Consider the following 15,371-nt stretch of genomic DNA (forward strand, 5'->3'; position numbering starts at 1 on the left):
TGGTATGATGTCCAAATTTAGGCACATGTCACTTGTTTTTGTCAAACAAAATTTTGATTTGACATGGATTTATCAATAATGCTAGTTGTTGAAGCTCTAGATACAAACATATCCACTCCGGAGGTACTTGACACTATGAATCAATTTTAACCTTTATATGTTAAATTTCAAGTAGGCAACATTACCATGTAAGAATATCAGATCTCAACTATTTTTAGCATACACTTTATGACATGATTATGACCACTAATCTGTAGAATTAAGCAATAATTAATTTAATGAACACAACAGGCACACAGCCATCTCCACTGAAAACCCTCGGCAGTCACTGACCTTTTGTTTGGTATTAAAAGATATGCACTGAACATTTGAAGAGCAAACGAGTAGAGAAAGCACAGTATTCTTCTTTTTCATATTTAATTGTTAATTAACCTTACAGTCAATACAATTGTCATAGTGCCACTCAACATCACATCCTTCCATAGTTATTGGCACTTTATAAATCCTTGTTAATTGATTGATTGATTAATGTTCTTTTTGAATGATCAATGAATGATACTGCAGGCGTGCATACAGTCAGCTACGGGAGGACGTCCACTACCCAGTAGTACCCAGGCAAGGATTGTTTGGTCTGTTATCCACACAATTGAGAGAGCAAATGCATCTATTACCTTCAGGAGCACTTCTATTTCACGTATATGTAATATTAGTATGAACTTCTATGACTTTCATGGCGTAACTATCATACATACTACTTAAAAGCCCCTTCTCTGATTGACATTATAGCAGAAGTGAATTTTGAATGAAAATGGCATGAAAATGTGAAAATTTCCACAAAAAAAACCTCCTAGTTTAGGAAATTACACAAATAATGTATCAAAATTAAGGTAGCAAAACACGCAAAGGGAATTTATATACCGTAGGTCACTTTGCTTGATTGGTGAGATTGTACATACTGTTGTTTCAGAGGAGACACGGAAAATACCTTTGACTTGGTTTTTTTTTTTTTTTTTTTTTTTTTTTTTTTTTTAAAAAAAATTAAAAATTTTTTTTAATTTTTGTTTTTATAATATTTTACCTTTTTTTTTAATTAAATTTTTTTCTTTTTTTACTTTATAGAATTTTTGTCATGGTTCAATAAAAAATTATTAAATTTTGGTGACGATCCAGAGTAGGGTGTGGATATGAAGACTATTCATAGGGAACCAGATATACCAAAGACTGACCAACTCATCTGAAAGAATCCTTTTGGAAAGGTTAACCAAATTACAAGGAAGAAAATATCAAACTTTGATAAATATCTGTCTCTTATACACATCTAGATGTGTATAAGAGACAGATATTACTGGAAAAAAAACATTTTATAGAGCTCTAAAATTCAAACAACAAAAACCTAGAAATGTTTGTAATTCGAGACAGTTGTGCATTTCGCTTGTGTCCTTCAGCAAGACACTTTATCTGCATTGCTTCTCTCCACCCAGGAGTATAAATAGGTACCTGGGGGGGAGGGGGTTGCCTGCTCCTGTGCAGCTGATTACTAGCAGCAACACTTAGCATGTGGACCCAATGACCAGGGAAAAGAACTGCACTTTATGACCTCAAAAAAGAGGCGCATTATAAATGCCCATACAAGTACCAGTACAGATAACAAGAACCATTTCAGACAGAAACGGGGAAACACCTAAAAATTCCCTAATGTAGAATGCAAGTTTCAAATTTCAAAATAACAAACTTTCAGTACAGTAGGTGAATCCTCATAAGAAGTTATTGTGCCTGTTCATGGGCATAGATTAGAGGGAAAGGAAGGGGGTCAGGTGTAGCCTCAAAATGCAACTGTATGTATATGTGCACACTATGTAGAAAATCTTTGTGAATAAAAAAAAACGCGGTGGCTAGAGATACGGTACCGTATCGGAACTTCCGATTGCTAAAGGTACGGTAAATAATATTACGTCATGATTAGCCAATAGAAACGCCGATACATGCCTGACGTCATTCAGTGCACTGCTGCTGCAAGAGTAGTGAGTGTGTGTTTTCGTTTCGTTTTAGCAACGATCGAAGATAAGAAATTTCGTTCGTTCGCGGGTGTTGTTGACAAGCTGTGATTAATATTCTGTAGCCCGAGGCCCTATAGCAAATAAAAAGGATAGCAGTTTGACATCAAGCGACTGAGTAAACTATTTTAATAGTAGAAGCCAGGCCTAGGCCTTAGCTACCGGGCCCCTACTACTGCTGTGCATACTAATTCCCTGTAGGCCTATTCTATTATACTACTATCACAAATAAAGTTTACTCTCACTGATAATTACAATCGCCATGTTGCTTGGTTGGCTATTTCAATCAGCAATAATAACTAGTGCCTACTATTCTAGGCTTAGGCTAGGCCCCTAGTAGTAGCACTACAGTACTAGGCCTAAGCCTAGCCTAGTAGTACGCATATAATAAGCATCGGCCCCTAGGCCTAAGCCTAAGTAGACAATTCGACTCTCCATAAAATACACAAGAATAACAGAAAGGACTTTTAACCCAAACAATGTGATAAGCCCCAATCGAAGTACATGAAATGGGTCTATTATGACATAAATTTGATCGTAACTGTTCACACCACACGTTTCTCATGACGTAATATCATTTACCGTACCTTTAGCAATCGGAAGTTCCGATATGGTACCGTATCTCTAGCCACGGCGTAAAAAAAAAAATGGGGACAACATTGGAGCAAAACCTGTACTGTATCGATACAACTGAAACTACTGTTCACACAACATGCAAAATTATTTTAACATGATAATTTCTTTTCCAGATTAAAATACAAATTATATGTGTACCTGTACTCTTAAGCTAAAATTTCCGTTTTTTAATGTTGTGTTGTCAAAACAAAGTATATTTGAGCTATTTTTAATATGTTTGGTGTAATGGATACAAATCACGCACCTCAATATTGGCCAACTTGTTTCAGTCCACTTTTAGGTATTCTGCAAATTTATGCATAGACATATGTTCTTACGTTGTGTTTAGGGTGTTTTCTGCGTGTCCACGAAAACATTGGAATTTAAAAAAAATTAACAGCCTTCTACATCTTGAACTACAATTTTAAAAACTTCCTGCCATTGAACATGACACAAATTGTTTTTTAAATAATCAAAAATGCCAAATAAAAATGAGGGGAAAAAATGAAATGTAGGTGTAATTTAATCATACCAACTGCTGAAAGATGTAAAAGCTCCGAGTGTGTATACAGTAGGATTGAAAAAGAATGAAAATACTTACATGCAATATCTATGGCTAAGCATCCCGTAAACATCGATCCGGTCACAAGCATCAATTGCAAATAACATTGACATCCAACCAGTTGTAAACCATGTTTTTGCGTCTTTCCTACAAATATAATAATAATAATAAAAATCACTAAACTTTCACCACGTTTGGGATAAATTTAACTCTTCAAATATTACAGAAAAGGTATGTTTTATTTTTGGCAATGAAAATGAATTTTTTAGTTTAGTTGTTTTTTCTTTCTCATTGAACGCACCAAAATGTTGTGTGCCACTGAAACAAAAGTGTATGTTCAGTTGAATAAATAAATAAATAAATAAATAATAAATAATAATAATAATAACAATAATAATAATAATAATTATTATTATTATTATTATTATTATTATTCTGGATTTATATAGCACTTCACAATGTAACAACCTCAAGGTGCTTAACAACAACATAGAGAAGAATAAACCATAAACGAATGTACCCTTAATTATTTATCCAATAAATAAGTTTAGAAATACTGATATTAATGAATAGTAGTTTATCAGACTAAATTTTCAGAGCATTGATAAAAAAAAAAAAAATAATGATATCATATAATTTGTATGTGTAGAATTCTGTACAATATATATTTTTTGTGAATTCTGATGTTTCCAATTTAATGTTACTTTTACTCCCATTTTTCTTGTCTTGTACTAATGGTTGTTGGTTAATGTTTCAAATTTTTTAATAAAGTATTTTCGTAAATTTCATGTAATTCAGCAAAGGCTGGGATTTGAATTTTAGAAGGAATTGAAACAGAGAAGTGGTTTGGCCCAGTGGAAATGTTTGTTTCCCAACATCGGGGTTGCAGTTTCAATCCCTCATTGTGCATTTTACTTGTGTTCTTGAGGAAGTTTTCTACATGGCTGACATCAGTCTACTCAGCCGTATCAACCTATCAAATACACACACACAGGATAGATTTTAAAACTAGAAATTGCAAATTGCAAGTGAAGTGCTGCGAAGTACAACTGCATATAAATGTTCTTCGAACAAAATTATTTATGCTAGTCAAGTGAAAATAATGAATAATAAAAATATAACAAATAATATGAGACACGACCCATTGTCTATATTAGAACACTTCTCATTGGGTAACAAAGTCGTAATTTTTCATTTTTGTCAAAGTGTGTCTATAGTGGTGAATTATGGTTTAGGTTTTTTTTAATAAAGTTTAAAAAATTTCTATGTATGTGGAAAATGTAGTTGATTACCAAAGGTTACAATTTTTATTTTGAAGAGTGCATGGTCATACACATCTAGATGTGTATAAGAGACAGGTTAACCACCTCTTACTGATTGTTTTGTACCATTCCACTAAATTTCATGATGATCTATTTCAAAGTTTTTGCGTAATCTTGCTAACAGACAGACAGTTTGACAGATAGATAGGGGTTAATACATAACTTTGGCTTAGGTACTAAATCAAGTAAGAACATGTTGAGCCGTGAGTTGGAGCACGATATTCTGAATACACTATTGAAAATGATTCATAGTTTTAATTAACGCCTTTTAGTAAAATACTATGTTCCATGCGTCTTGTAATATACTGTTAGCGTTGTTAGTGGTTAATATTTCAGTGGGGTTATAACTTTACGCACGCACAGATAGAATACCAAATGCAAGAACCAACGGGAAGTCACGAAAACCCCCCCCAAAACAGAATGGCCGTATTTTGAGATGATGAACAAAATTTTTGGCGATAGACCCATTTCTTGTCCACCACAAACTGTTGACACGTCGACACGGCTCTGAACACCAGTGGAACTAGTAGTAGTAAGTCCGTAGGCTATTTTTTTTTCCTTTGTTTTTTTGTAATTTTTTATTTTCCCAGTTGGCTAGGCTCTAGTTTCTAAGGCCTGGGTTTTTTTAGAATTGGTTGGAGTTCGAGCGTAGGCAAGACGAGGTAATTCGTTGTTGAATTGCCTTGTTGGGCTGAGGAAGGCTAAGCGGTGAAGTGTTTGTTTTGTTTACATGAAAGGCCTATATCTTACGGTCCGTATCCGAATAACTTGGGGTTCGTAAACGAACGATCTAAGAACCTTAGATTCAGCATTCCTAGTAATTTCTACAGAAGAGAATGGTAACATGTTCATTTAATTATGATTTGCAGTACATACTTTACTGTCAATCTATATTAAGGTTAATATGGAAAGAATTCATGTCGTTATCATGTACGTTAATATCCATGTTGATTGAATGATGGGATATAAGTTATGTACTGTAAATAAAGTTCAGATGAATGACTAAATACAACAGTGGTATTGTCCTGGGAATTGACATGTTCCAAACCATGTTAATAATTTAATAATCAGAACAATTACAAGTTGGTTGTTGTGTTTATTAAGTAGCCAGTTCAGAAATGTAAAAGTACAATATAGTGTAATGTCTAATACTGATTTCACACTATCAAACTTTCTATGTGTGATTTCCACATAGGTATGGCTACCTATGGTAAATTATAATCTTATAGTCAGGTTCTGGAGGAAAACAATTTTTCGATATGTTGTCGAAATGATTTTTCTAAGACAGAAAAAGTTGTTTGACGAAAAACTGGGGAACGATGAACGAGATACAGATTTTTGAATATTTAAAAACTGGGGGGAAAAAGGGGCAAGGTGTAAAAATGGGTGGTTATGCCCCTTTTTCCCCCCAGTTTTTAAATATTCAAAAATCTGTATCTCGTTCATCGTTCCCCAGTTTTTCGTCAAACAACTTTTTCTGTCTTAGAAAAATCAGTTCTACAACATATCAAAATTTTTTTTCCCTCCGGAGTCTGACTTTGATTTCACAGGCTTGCATTACAATGTACTGTAAAACCTACAGTATTTCTGCAAAAGAAAATAAGAAGTCATATTTCTTTGATAATAATCATAATGAATTAGATTTTCTAATTAAGGTCCTGTAAATTTGTAATAAAGAAACAATTTAACATTAGCAAATTTAGCCACTTTGTTTATAACCTCTATTTCAGAAATGTCCTTATTTATAAATTATTAGCAAAAAGTACCATTTGCACTAAATGTGTTGAAAATTAAATCCAAGTTTTTGAATTTGGAATTTTTTACACGTATACAGTAGAAGTGCTTTTTCCAGACACCCAAGATGTCATACTGTATCTTTAAAATCTCCCGCAACCATAGCAAAGCTGAGGTAACAGTAGATGTCCTTTTCTGGAAAATTAAAACTCCCTTAGAACAATGCCTAGTGACTTGTAAAGGATTTTGGCTTCCTACTTTTTTAACGTATACAGTAGAAGTGCTTTTTCCAGCCATCCAAAATGTCATGCTGTATCTGTAAAATCTCCCGCAACCATGGTAAAGCTAAGGTAGGTGTCCTTTTCTGAAACATTAGAGCTCCCCTAGAACCCTGCCTAGGGGCTTACAAAGAATTTTGGCTTCTTATTTTTCTCATTTAAAATATCTCAAATATCTCAAATTAATTTCTATGCTCTGTAATACAAAGCAATGTATGGCAGAATATGCAAATTATATCAGTAGCATCATAAAGCATACCTCTCAAAATACAATATAAACAAATTATCACATCTAAAATTTGCCTTCTGGTACCAGTATATGAACATAAACAAAACAATTATGAAAAAACTAGGCCAAAAAGAAATTATAACTGTACAATTAGCTGGTAATTGGAGGTGGATGCTGATATGATAGTACAGATGTTGTAAATGCGTAGGTGGTCTACTATAGCCAAGCAAGTAGCGAGAAAGCCTATACAGCCGTGTGCCACAGACTAAAAAACAATCAGGCCTAGGTGGTCTACTACATTATGTATTTTTGTAGACAAGAAGCCAATCAAGACAATCTGATTATAATCTGGGATTTCTAAAAATAAATATTAATCGATGTACAGCACAAAAATATTAGATACAGATTCACTTGGTACAGTGCCAAAAGAGCATTTGTATTTCTAAAAAAAAAAACCGGTTTAATAAATAGGTCAAAACAAAACATTTTGTTCCCAGCAACTGTTTGAATGATATTGTACAACTTGATCATTTTCAGTACCACATTTGGAGTAAGGTATTGTTGTTGAATCTGGGAAAATTGTGGGGATGTCTTTAGCTGAAAAACATCTTTTCAAACTCTGGTAGGGCATGTTATGGGGCCAAGTACTATAAGATAGTGCTGACACGACAACAGTAGGTTGGCAGATATCTCAACATATGGATGGAATAAGTAAATGTCTTACCTGGTAAACCCAACTTCCTCAGTGAATATATTTTCCACACTTTCTATCATTCTTGGCGAAATAACAAAAAATTCCACATCAGGAAATCGTAATGAAAAATTTCGAACTAGTTCATAATAATTATCAGTTCGGTTTATTGTGTCGTTGTATAGCCACGGTATAATTGCCATGTTCGTTCGTGTTTTACCATCCACAAAAATTTCATCAACTCTTTCAGTCTGGTTCATTTTCTCCATGTTTACGTGACCAATCACACGTATTGTGGTCCGTTTACCGACGTCATTTTCAAAACCACGGGTAGGTGCGTCGTTCATGCGAATAACACATTTAGCGCTATCGATATCGACACCTGCACTACGGTTTATCAGTCGACCTGAACTTGTCACCAGGGCACATGTGCTACACCTCAAGGTTAAAGGCTAAAATAAAGAACAACAATTATATTTTATTTTTGCTTGCTATATAAATAAGTGACATTTAAATATATAAGGTCAGTCTGAATACTAAATTTTCTTTTATCTCGTACTTATGGCCTGGTGTTGCTGTCATTATTGATAAGGATTGGTAAGGAGCGGCCATAATATTTATTTTATTTATAAAGCCATGAAATACTTGCACCTACAGTAGGACTAAAACGCAGTGTGAACTATTTCACAGCACGTCAACACTGCAAGTTGATGTACAGTATCGGTATGTGGTCGGTATGTGGCTTAAACTCTGCAAGGTGTAGAAAGTGTATGAAAATCACTGCGCTAAACCATTTTTAAAGTTAACTCATTCATTCAATGCCTATGGACACAATTCAAAACAAAGGTAGGCCTACTGTACTCAATAACGTCTGGGATTCGAAACCTACCGGTATTAAAAACTTTGAAATACTGTATCTGATCATGCGATTGAATATCAATCAATATTTCAGAAATAATGAATCTTTACCACGTTTTTCACCGGTAGTGCTTCGCTAGGCCCGGTGTTTTATTATTATATTTTTACTGCACATTTTCACTGCACCATGGGAACCCCATGGTCTTTATTTGCGGGGAGACCTGTATACTTATTTATATACCTCCTTGATGAAACCTCACTTCTTTTAGTCAGTGTTTGTGAATAATCAACAGTATATCACAACAAACCGTGATGTTAACATACTACAATGTAAACAACCAAAGCGAGCACACCCTCTATTTCATTTAGTACCATCATTTATACTTGAATTCAATTCTATTTTTATTTATTTTGTGGCTACAGTTATTGTGTTGTTTTATTACTGGTTATATTTAATATATAAATATTTTCAATATACCAATATCTGTTATTACAGTACTACTTTGAAGTTGTTACAATGAGCTCAGATTATTACATTATTACAAAATGTATATCAAAGCCAGAATTATTTTAAATTATCATCATAAAATCATGAAAACATTTAAAAAATTTAAATAAACATTAACTCAGTTTTATAAATCTACACCAAATCTTTGTTTTGCTATTACTGTTTATTTATTTATTTATTTTGTTTATTTATTTGTTTATTATTATATTTAGTTTTTATGCATGCATGAAAACTTGTCCCTCATTCTAAATTTCATAGAAAGGTATCAATTTATGTTCTGCTTTGACCTTCTATAATGTTTACATTTACACAGCACTCCAAACAAATTGGATGTAATTGTTACTGATTTCAACGACGTTTTAAAAAGTTAATTCTATGCATTAGTCAGACAAAAATATAGAGATCTCATGAACGGCTCTTATTCACAGCCTGTCTCAATTAGTGAATGCTGGTCAGGTACTGGCTTCCTACGAAATGACATGCGCTCAATTATCTTAATATGAAATGTTAAACAAGGCAACGGAGAAGGGCTTGGTTTCTCAAGATGTACAGTGTAAATCTATCTTAAGATTCAATAAATATTTTATTAAGATGTTCAAGCATTGGTAATTAGAAATGTTGGGTCCGATTCCATAAACTTATACCGTCAGATATTATAGCAAAAACATACTCTACAAAAATAAAATAATACAAATTTATAATTTGCAATTTAGTAGAAAGATATATTATTCAGCATTCAGTAAATTTATTTGTCATATGTAAAATATTGTACATTTTTTTTGTTTTATTTATTCGACCTCACAGAGGCAAATATATAAGAAAATATCAATGAAATAAAAGATTGCCGGTGACGGGAAAAGGCCAACAAGTGAACAAATCACACCTCTGATAGCGGCCACCCGGAAAACATTTAAAGGATGTGGGCTTGTACCGAGGGTGGGCTTTTACCGAGGTACTATGGTAAATTTTTCCATCAAAAACATACTGAATAAATTTGCTTTATATAATTTCCTAATTGAATCATTACATTATTTACATATAAAAACAAGGGTTTTGCTAAACCTGCAAACCTCCAAAAAATCACCACAAACCCCATCCAAACCTTGTGGTAATGATTGAATCACATAGTATAGGACTCAACTTGGTACCTCAATAAAAAAAAATCTGAATTTTATGTTCGTCACAAACTATTTTTGGGGTAAAAAGGCCATTTTTTGTATAAAAAAATTGCTAAGCCCCGCAAACCCCCCAAAACACAGTGCAAACACCATCCAAACCCTGTGATAGTGATTGAATCATGTAGTATAGGACTCACTTGGTATATCAGTAAAAAAAAATTATAATGTTCCATTCGTAACAACCTACTTTTTGGGTAAAAATGCCATTTCTTGTATAAAACATTGCTAAACCCCGCAAACCTCCAAAAACACAGTGTAAACCTCATCCAAACCCTGTGATAATGATTGAATCACATAGTATAGGACTCAATTTGATATCCCAATAAAAAAAATCTTAATTTTATGTTCGTCACAACCTATTTTTGGGGTAAAAAGGCCATTTTTTGTATTAAAAAAATTGCTAAACCTAGCAAACCCCCAAAACACAGTGCAAACCTCATCCAAACCCTGTGATAGTGATTGAATCATGTAGTATAGGACTTACTTGGTACAATACGGAAGAGGCTCTACATCAGTGAAATTCAGATGATATGCATAGAGTATAATATTAAGAATCAATCAAAAAAAAAATTAATATTAAAAAAATATAAAATAAAATTAATCTTATACTATCACTAGTTTTTCTGCTTACTGTAGAGTGTATGTAAAACAATCATAAATTTAGAAAGGACCTATTTAGAACCAATCTTCAAATTAAATTTTAAAATTAAATACCATAGAATCCCTCCTTTGGGACACCCCTATTAAAGGGAAAAGACACTTTTTCATCGACAAAACCGAGGGAAGTGTATCTTTTAACACTACAGCCAACCCCTATTTTGGGGACACTTTTTTTGGTCCCAAAGCTGTCCTCTTTAGTGCATAAAATATGAAGAAAACTAAACGTACCTTTTCTGAATCCACCTTGAAGTATCCATCAACTTGAAAATCTTCCGATGAATTAGATTCTAATTTTGCTTTCTTTAATGTCATTCTCCTGACTAGACTCGAAATAAGGTTATCAATTTTTTCTAAGTTTAGTTTCTGCGTTGTGTTTGGGGGTAATGTACCACCATCACGTATCCTTGATAAAGTCTTATTTCTAAAATCATCTTTTGCTAAAATATTGGGGATAAATTTATTAGATATATTGGCTTTGGTAAAATTATCTAACGTTCTATAAACATAATTAGGTGGTAATGAATTCGGCTTTTCTATGGCATACTGATCCGGGTTCTGCATGATTTGCGATGCAAATCCCACACCGGATGGAGCAGCACGTTTATGCTCCTTTTTTGCGAGTTCATTTGCGAGAATATATTCCTTTGACCAAACTTGGACTATGTGTATTCTTGGTGTTTCATTATAGCTGCTTGCCATATATAGAAATAAGGTTGCAATTAAAACTGCGTTGCACATAACTAAAACAGTAAAAGTTCGGAATGTCTGTAAAAAAAGAAAAAAAAATATATTAGGCCAAATAACATTTATTGTTATTTTAATATCCGGATTTGAAATTATCTTTTGGAGAGGGTATTGCTATTTACTACCCTATACTACCCATTATATAAATGAATAACCTTTAACATTTAACCTATAAACAGCAGTGGCTTAGCTATGGGCTTCACAGCTAGTGCAAAGCACAGGGCCCATACAGTACATAAATAGACCAAATATAATTTGAATAATAAATATATATAAATTGAAGAATAAAACAGCCAGCAGGCCCCTCAATAATATTAGGTTTTTAGAGAAGTAATTATTGATTATACTAGATTAAAAAAGATATACTGTACAGTAGAAATTTAAAAAAAAATATTGATAATTTAAAAACAAGACAGAATATTACTGTAAAAATAAATTTTCTCATAATAAAAATAAAAGAGCAACCTACTGTAATTGAGTTAAAATTAAAATCTAGGTTTGACATCCTCCATTATGTATATTCACTTGGCAATAATAATTATTACTATAAAAAATTAGTTCAATAATAAATAAATAATAATAATAATAATAGTATAATAATAAATTGCCAATAATTCTTCCAATCTCACTGCTAAGTATGCAGACCATACTAAAGTGCTATCAAATTAAAATAGAAGTCCAAAGGTTAATACAAAGTTCAAATGTCATAATATTTAATAAACCCGAGTCTGTCAGTATCCGCAAATAGTAGATAAGCAACAATCGATGTACTGCATAATAAATATTGTTTTTCGAAGAATGAAAAGGGATTTACAGAGAATAACCATTCTTCTGTGAATGATTATAATTAACATTTATAAAGCGCTAACAAATGCAGTGCCTCTAGGAGCTTCACATCAAATTATGAAACAAAAGCAAGATGAATTATTAATAATAAAGGCGTGGTGGTACTGTAGTACTAATGAGAGTCCAGAAAGTAGTAAAATAACGTGAAGATGAATTTCTGGCTCCATCATTACACATTTTCATGTGTAATCTGTTTAATGACACTACGATGGGAATTGAAATGTTGTTCCAAAGCGTTATTTTTCTTGGAAGTATTTTATTGTAATTTATAAAAATTCAAATGCAATGAATAGAAAATGCAGTTGGTGTGCTTAATAATAATAGCAAATATGGGGTTTGCATGCCACAACTACCATCAGTGAGAAAAACAAGAAAAATGACTTTTTTAATATGAATTCAAGTTCTCTAAATTACTGTACTATATATAAGCTTTCAATTAATAGGTCATTATACGGGAATAAACTTATTTCCAAATTTATGAGTAAAAGTATTACAGCTTCTCTGTGCTATATCAGTGTATATCATATTACAATACTATAAAATATTATATTGCACTTTCATAATTGTGTCTTTAATATTTTTGTCAGACATTTTGGGAACCTGCCTGTGGATCTCGGTGACAAATTTACTTACCAATTTTACACTTCTTAAAAACGGCATCAAGAAGCATTTTATTGGTTAACCTTGAAGTATTTTTATATGATTTTGCTGTTTTTATCTTTCAATCTAAATCATTTTAAAATATTAAATACCATAAAACTTTGAATTGAAAAAAGCCCTGGGCTCCTTTTTTTGTCAACTTTTGATGGGCTTCTCTTCGAGATGGGCTTCTTTTCGAGTCTACTTTTGCAAAGTAAAGAGGGAGCTTCTTTTCAAAATGAATGCTGTAAATTTTGTAAATTTATACTATAAAACAAAAAAAAGGCAACTGTAACATAGTTTATATCATGAAGTGTATTTAAATGGCATTAAATTACCTAAACTATTGTATAAACTATGCTTGTTTTTAATTAATTTTGTTTTCTGAAATCCATGTACTGTACAGCGTACCCACAGTGTTTGTACTGTCATCCTTATCAAAAAGAAGCCTACGCTATCTCGAAAAGAAGCCCACGGGCTTCTTTTCGAGATGGGCTTCTTCTTGAGGCTACTTTTGCAAACTAAAAATGGGGCTTCAATTCGAGACACTGTAAAAAGATTCCACAGGGTTTCTACAGTAGGTCAACTGAGAATACTGTATACTTACATCAATACTAATCACGTCTAATACTAAACATCAATAACATTAACATCAAAATCAATATCATACTTATAATAGCAAACATCCCTATGAACATGAGATATCTTCTTGGCCAAGTGCTATAGTATACTATAAGGCCTATAGAGCAAAGTACTATTTAATGTTAAAATCGTTTCAAATATCAACATTATTCATTTTACACATATATTTATAATTTTATACAGTAAATTACACAATTACTGATACCTTTTATACTGTTTAAAAAACTAAAAATATACAAAAATAAACGCATTTATGAAAGGAAAGGCCAAAAATACAGAATTATCAGCAATAACGTGAAATATCACAAAAGGGAAATGAGGAGGAAGACACTCAAGGTTCAGGTAGCCTCTGACTTTAGGTCAAATGAGGTTAACCTCCTAAAAGCCAAAATTAAAATTGAGGTACAGTAGTCAGAAAAATTGTGCATGCCTGTACATAATAATAATAATAATATTTATTTGACATTACACTTTTACAACAGTGGCACAAAGAGGAAAACAACAACTTAAAGCTAAAAAAATGAAAGAACTTAACTGCAGAAAATACAATTTAGAGTAGTGGATTGTATTTAGAATTGTGTTATGTCCAGTGAAAGCCAACCGACAATAAACAATCCTTTAAGACATACAACACAGGCGTATATATAAAAAAATGGATATTAAAGGTTGTGACAACATTAAGCCTACAGTACAAACTAACGTGATCAATACCGTAGACTTATTCTAAGTCAGTTTTGACTTACAGTATAATGAAAGAATATTTTTCTCCCCCAAAATTGCTAAGTGGTTTCTCACTGAAAGACCAGTTGGAAAGGTAATTATGCTACTAGAGTACACACAGTAGCAGTTGAAAAATGACACCACACTGTTACTGTATACAGTTTTTAATCTTTCACTGACCCCACTATACGCTATTGTAACCACCACATTCCTATGCTGTACAGTATACTATAAAAACAGCATTCTCCAGCCATACAAACTAGCACACAGCCAGTCATATATCCTTTACACTACGCATCTGCACGGTGTGATATTTTTTAAAGAATTGACAAGTAAGAGTTTGAAACCAATCATAAAATACCAAACATTAGTTATCATGGTAAACAAACAATTTACTACAACAGCCACTAAAATTTATGCATTTCTTATTGGAATTATGGTATTTAGCATAAATTTCTTGATTAATGAAATATTAATTATTATGCAAATGAGCAATTAGCATTTTCACACACGTACTTGTACCAAAAACAATAGGCTCTGTCTTCTTAATATCATCTTGCATTCTGCCAAGTTTGAAACCAATCGGACTTTATCCTAACTTTAGTTATCGTGGTAAAAACAAATGACCAACGACGACAACAACATGCAGAACAACACAGGTAAAAACAATAGCCTTCTTGATCAACATTCCATGCTAAAAACTTACTGTAATCGATACATTTATTTGGAGAGAACACTGCGAAATGATGGCTATGAAGACCATCGCTGTAGGGGATGTATTTCCTTAGCAGGTGGCAGATATTTCAAAACCCGGACATACTGTAACTTTGTTGTGGACATTTCAATACCTGACGTCTATTTAAAAATGTCCCCGGTTACAAAATTTTGAGGGCCTAAAACATCACCTTTTTTAATAACTCGCCCTTAAGAATACTAGAAAAGACGCCCATTTCTGCTTCTTAAAGAAAATGGGCATACAACACTTAAGGCGCGCACTCACCGAGCCCGAAGCCATTCAGACTGCCACCAACAATCAGCAGATGGCGTCGCATCATCTACTGTAGAGCGCTCACAGAAAGCGGATTTGAATT

At 32.8% G+C, this 15,371-nt stretch overlaps 1 protein-coding gene across 1 annotated transcript in view; it reads right to left on the bottom strand.

Annotated features, from left to right (window-relative positions):
- The window catches only part of LOC117114360 (beta-galactoside alpha-2,6-sialyltransferase 2-like), a 55,293-nt gene that overhangs the window by 24,725 nt on the left and 15,197 nt on the right, over positions 1 to 15,371 (bottom strand). The window contains exons 2-4 of the mRNA XM_033258011.1: positions 10,918 to 11,454; positions 7,519 to 7,937; positions 3,271 to 3,378 (exon numbers count right to left, since the gene is read on the bottom strand). Coding sequence (XP_033113902.1) covers positions 3,271 to 3,378; positions 7,519 to 7,937; positions 10,918 to 11,454 — 1,064 coding nt within the window. The remainder of the gene's footprint in view (positions 1 to 3,270; positions 3,379 to 7,518; positions 7,938 to 10,917; positions 11,455 to 15,371) is intronic.

Source organism: Anneissia japonica, unplaced genomic scaffold (assembly GCF_011630105.1).
Source record: "Anneissia japonica isolate Jap-2015-1 unplaced genomic scaffold, ASM1163010v1 scaffold1231_len1163931_cov198, whole genome shotgun sequence".
In the NCBI taxonomy this organism is placed as follows: domain Eukaryota; kingdom Metazoa; phylum Echinodermata; class Crinoidea; order Comatulida; family Comatulidae; genus Anneissia; species Anneissia japonica.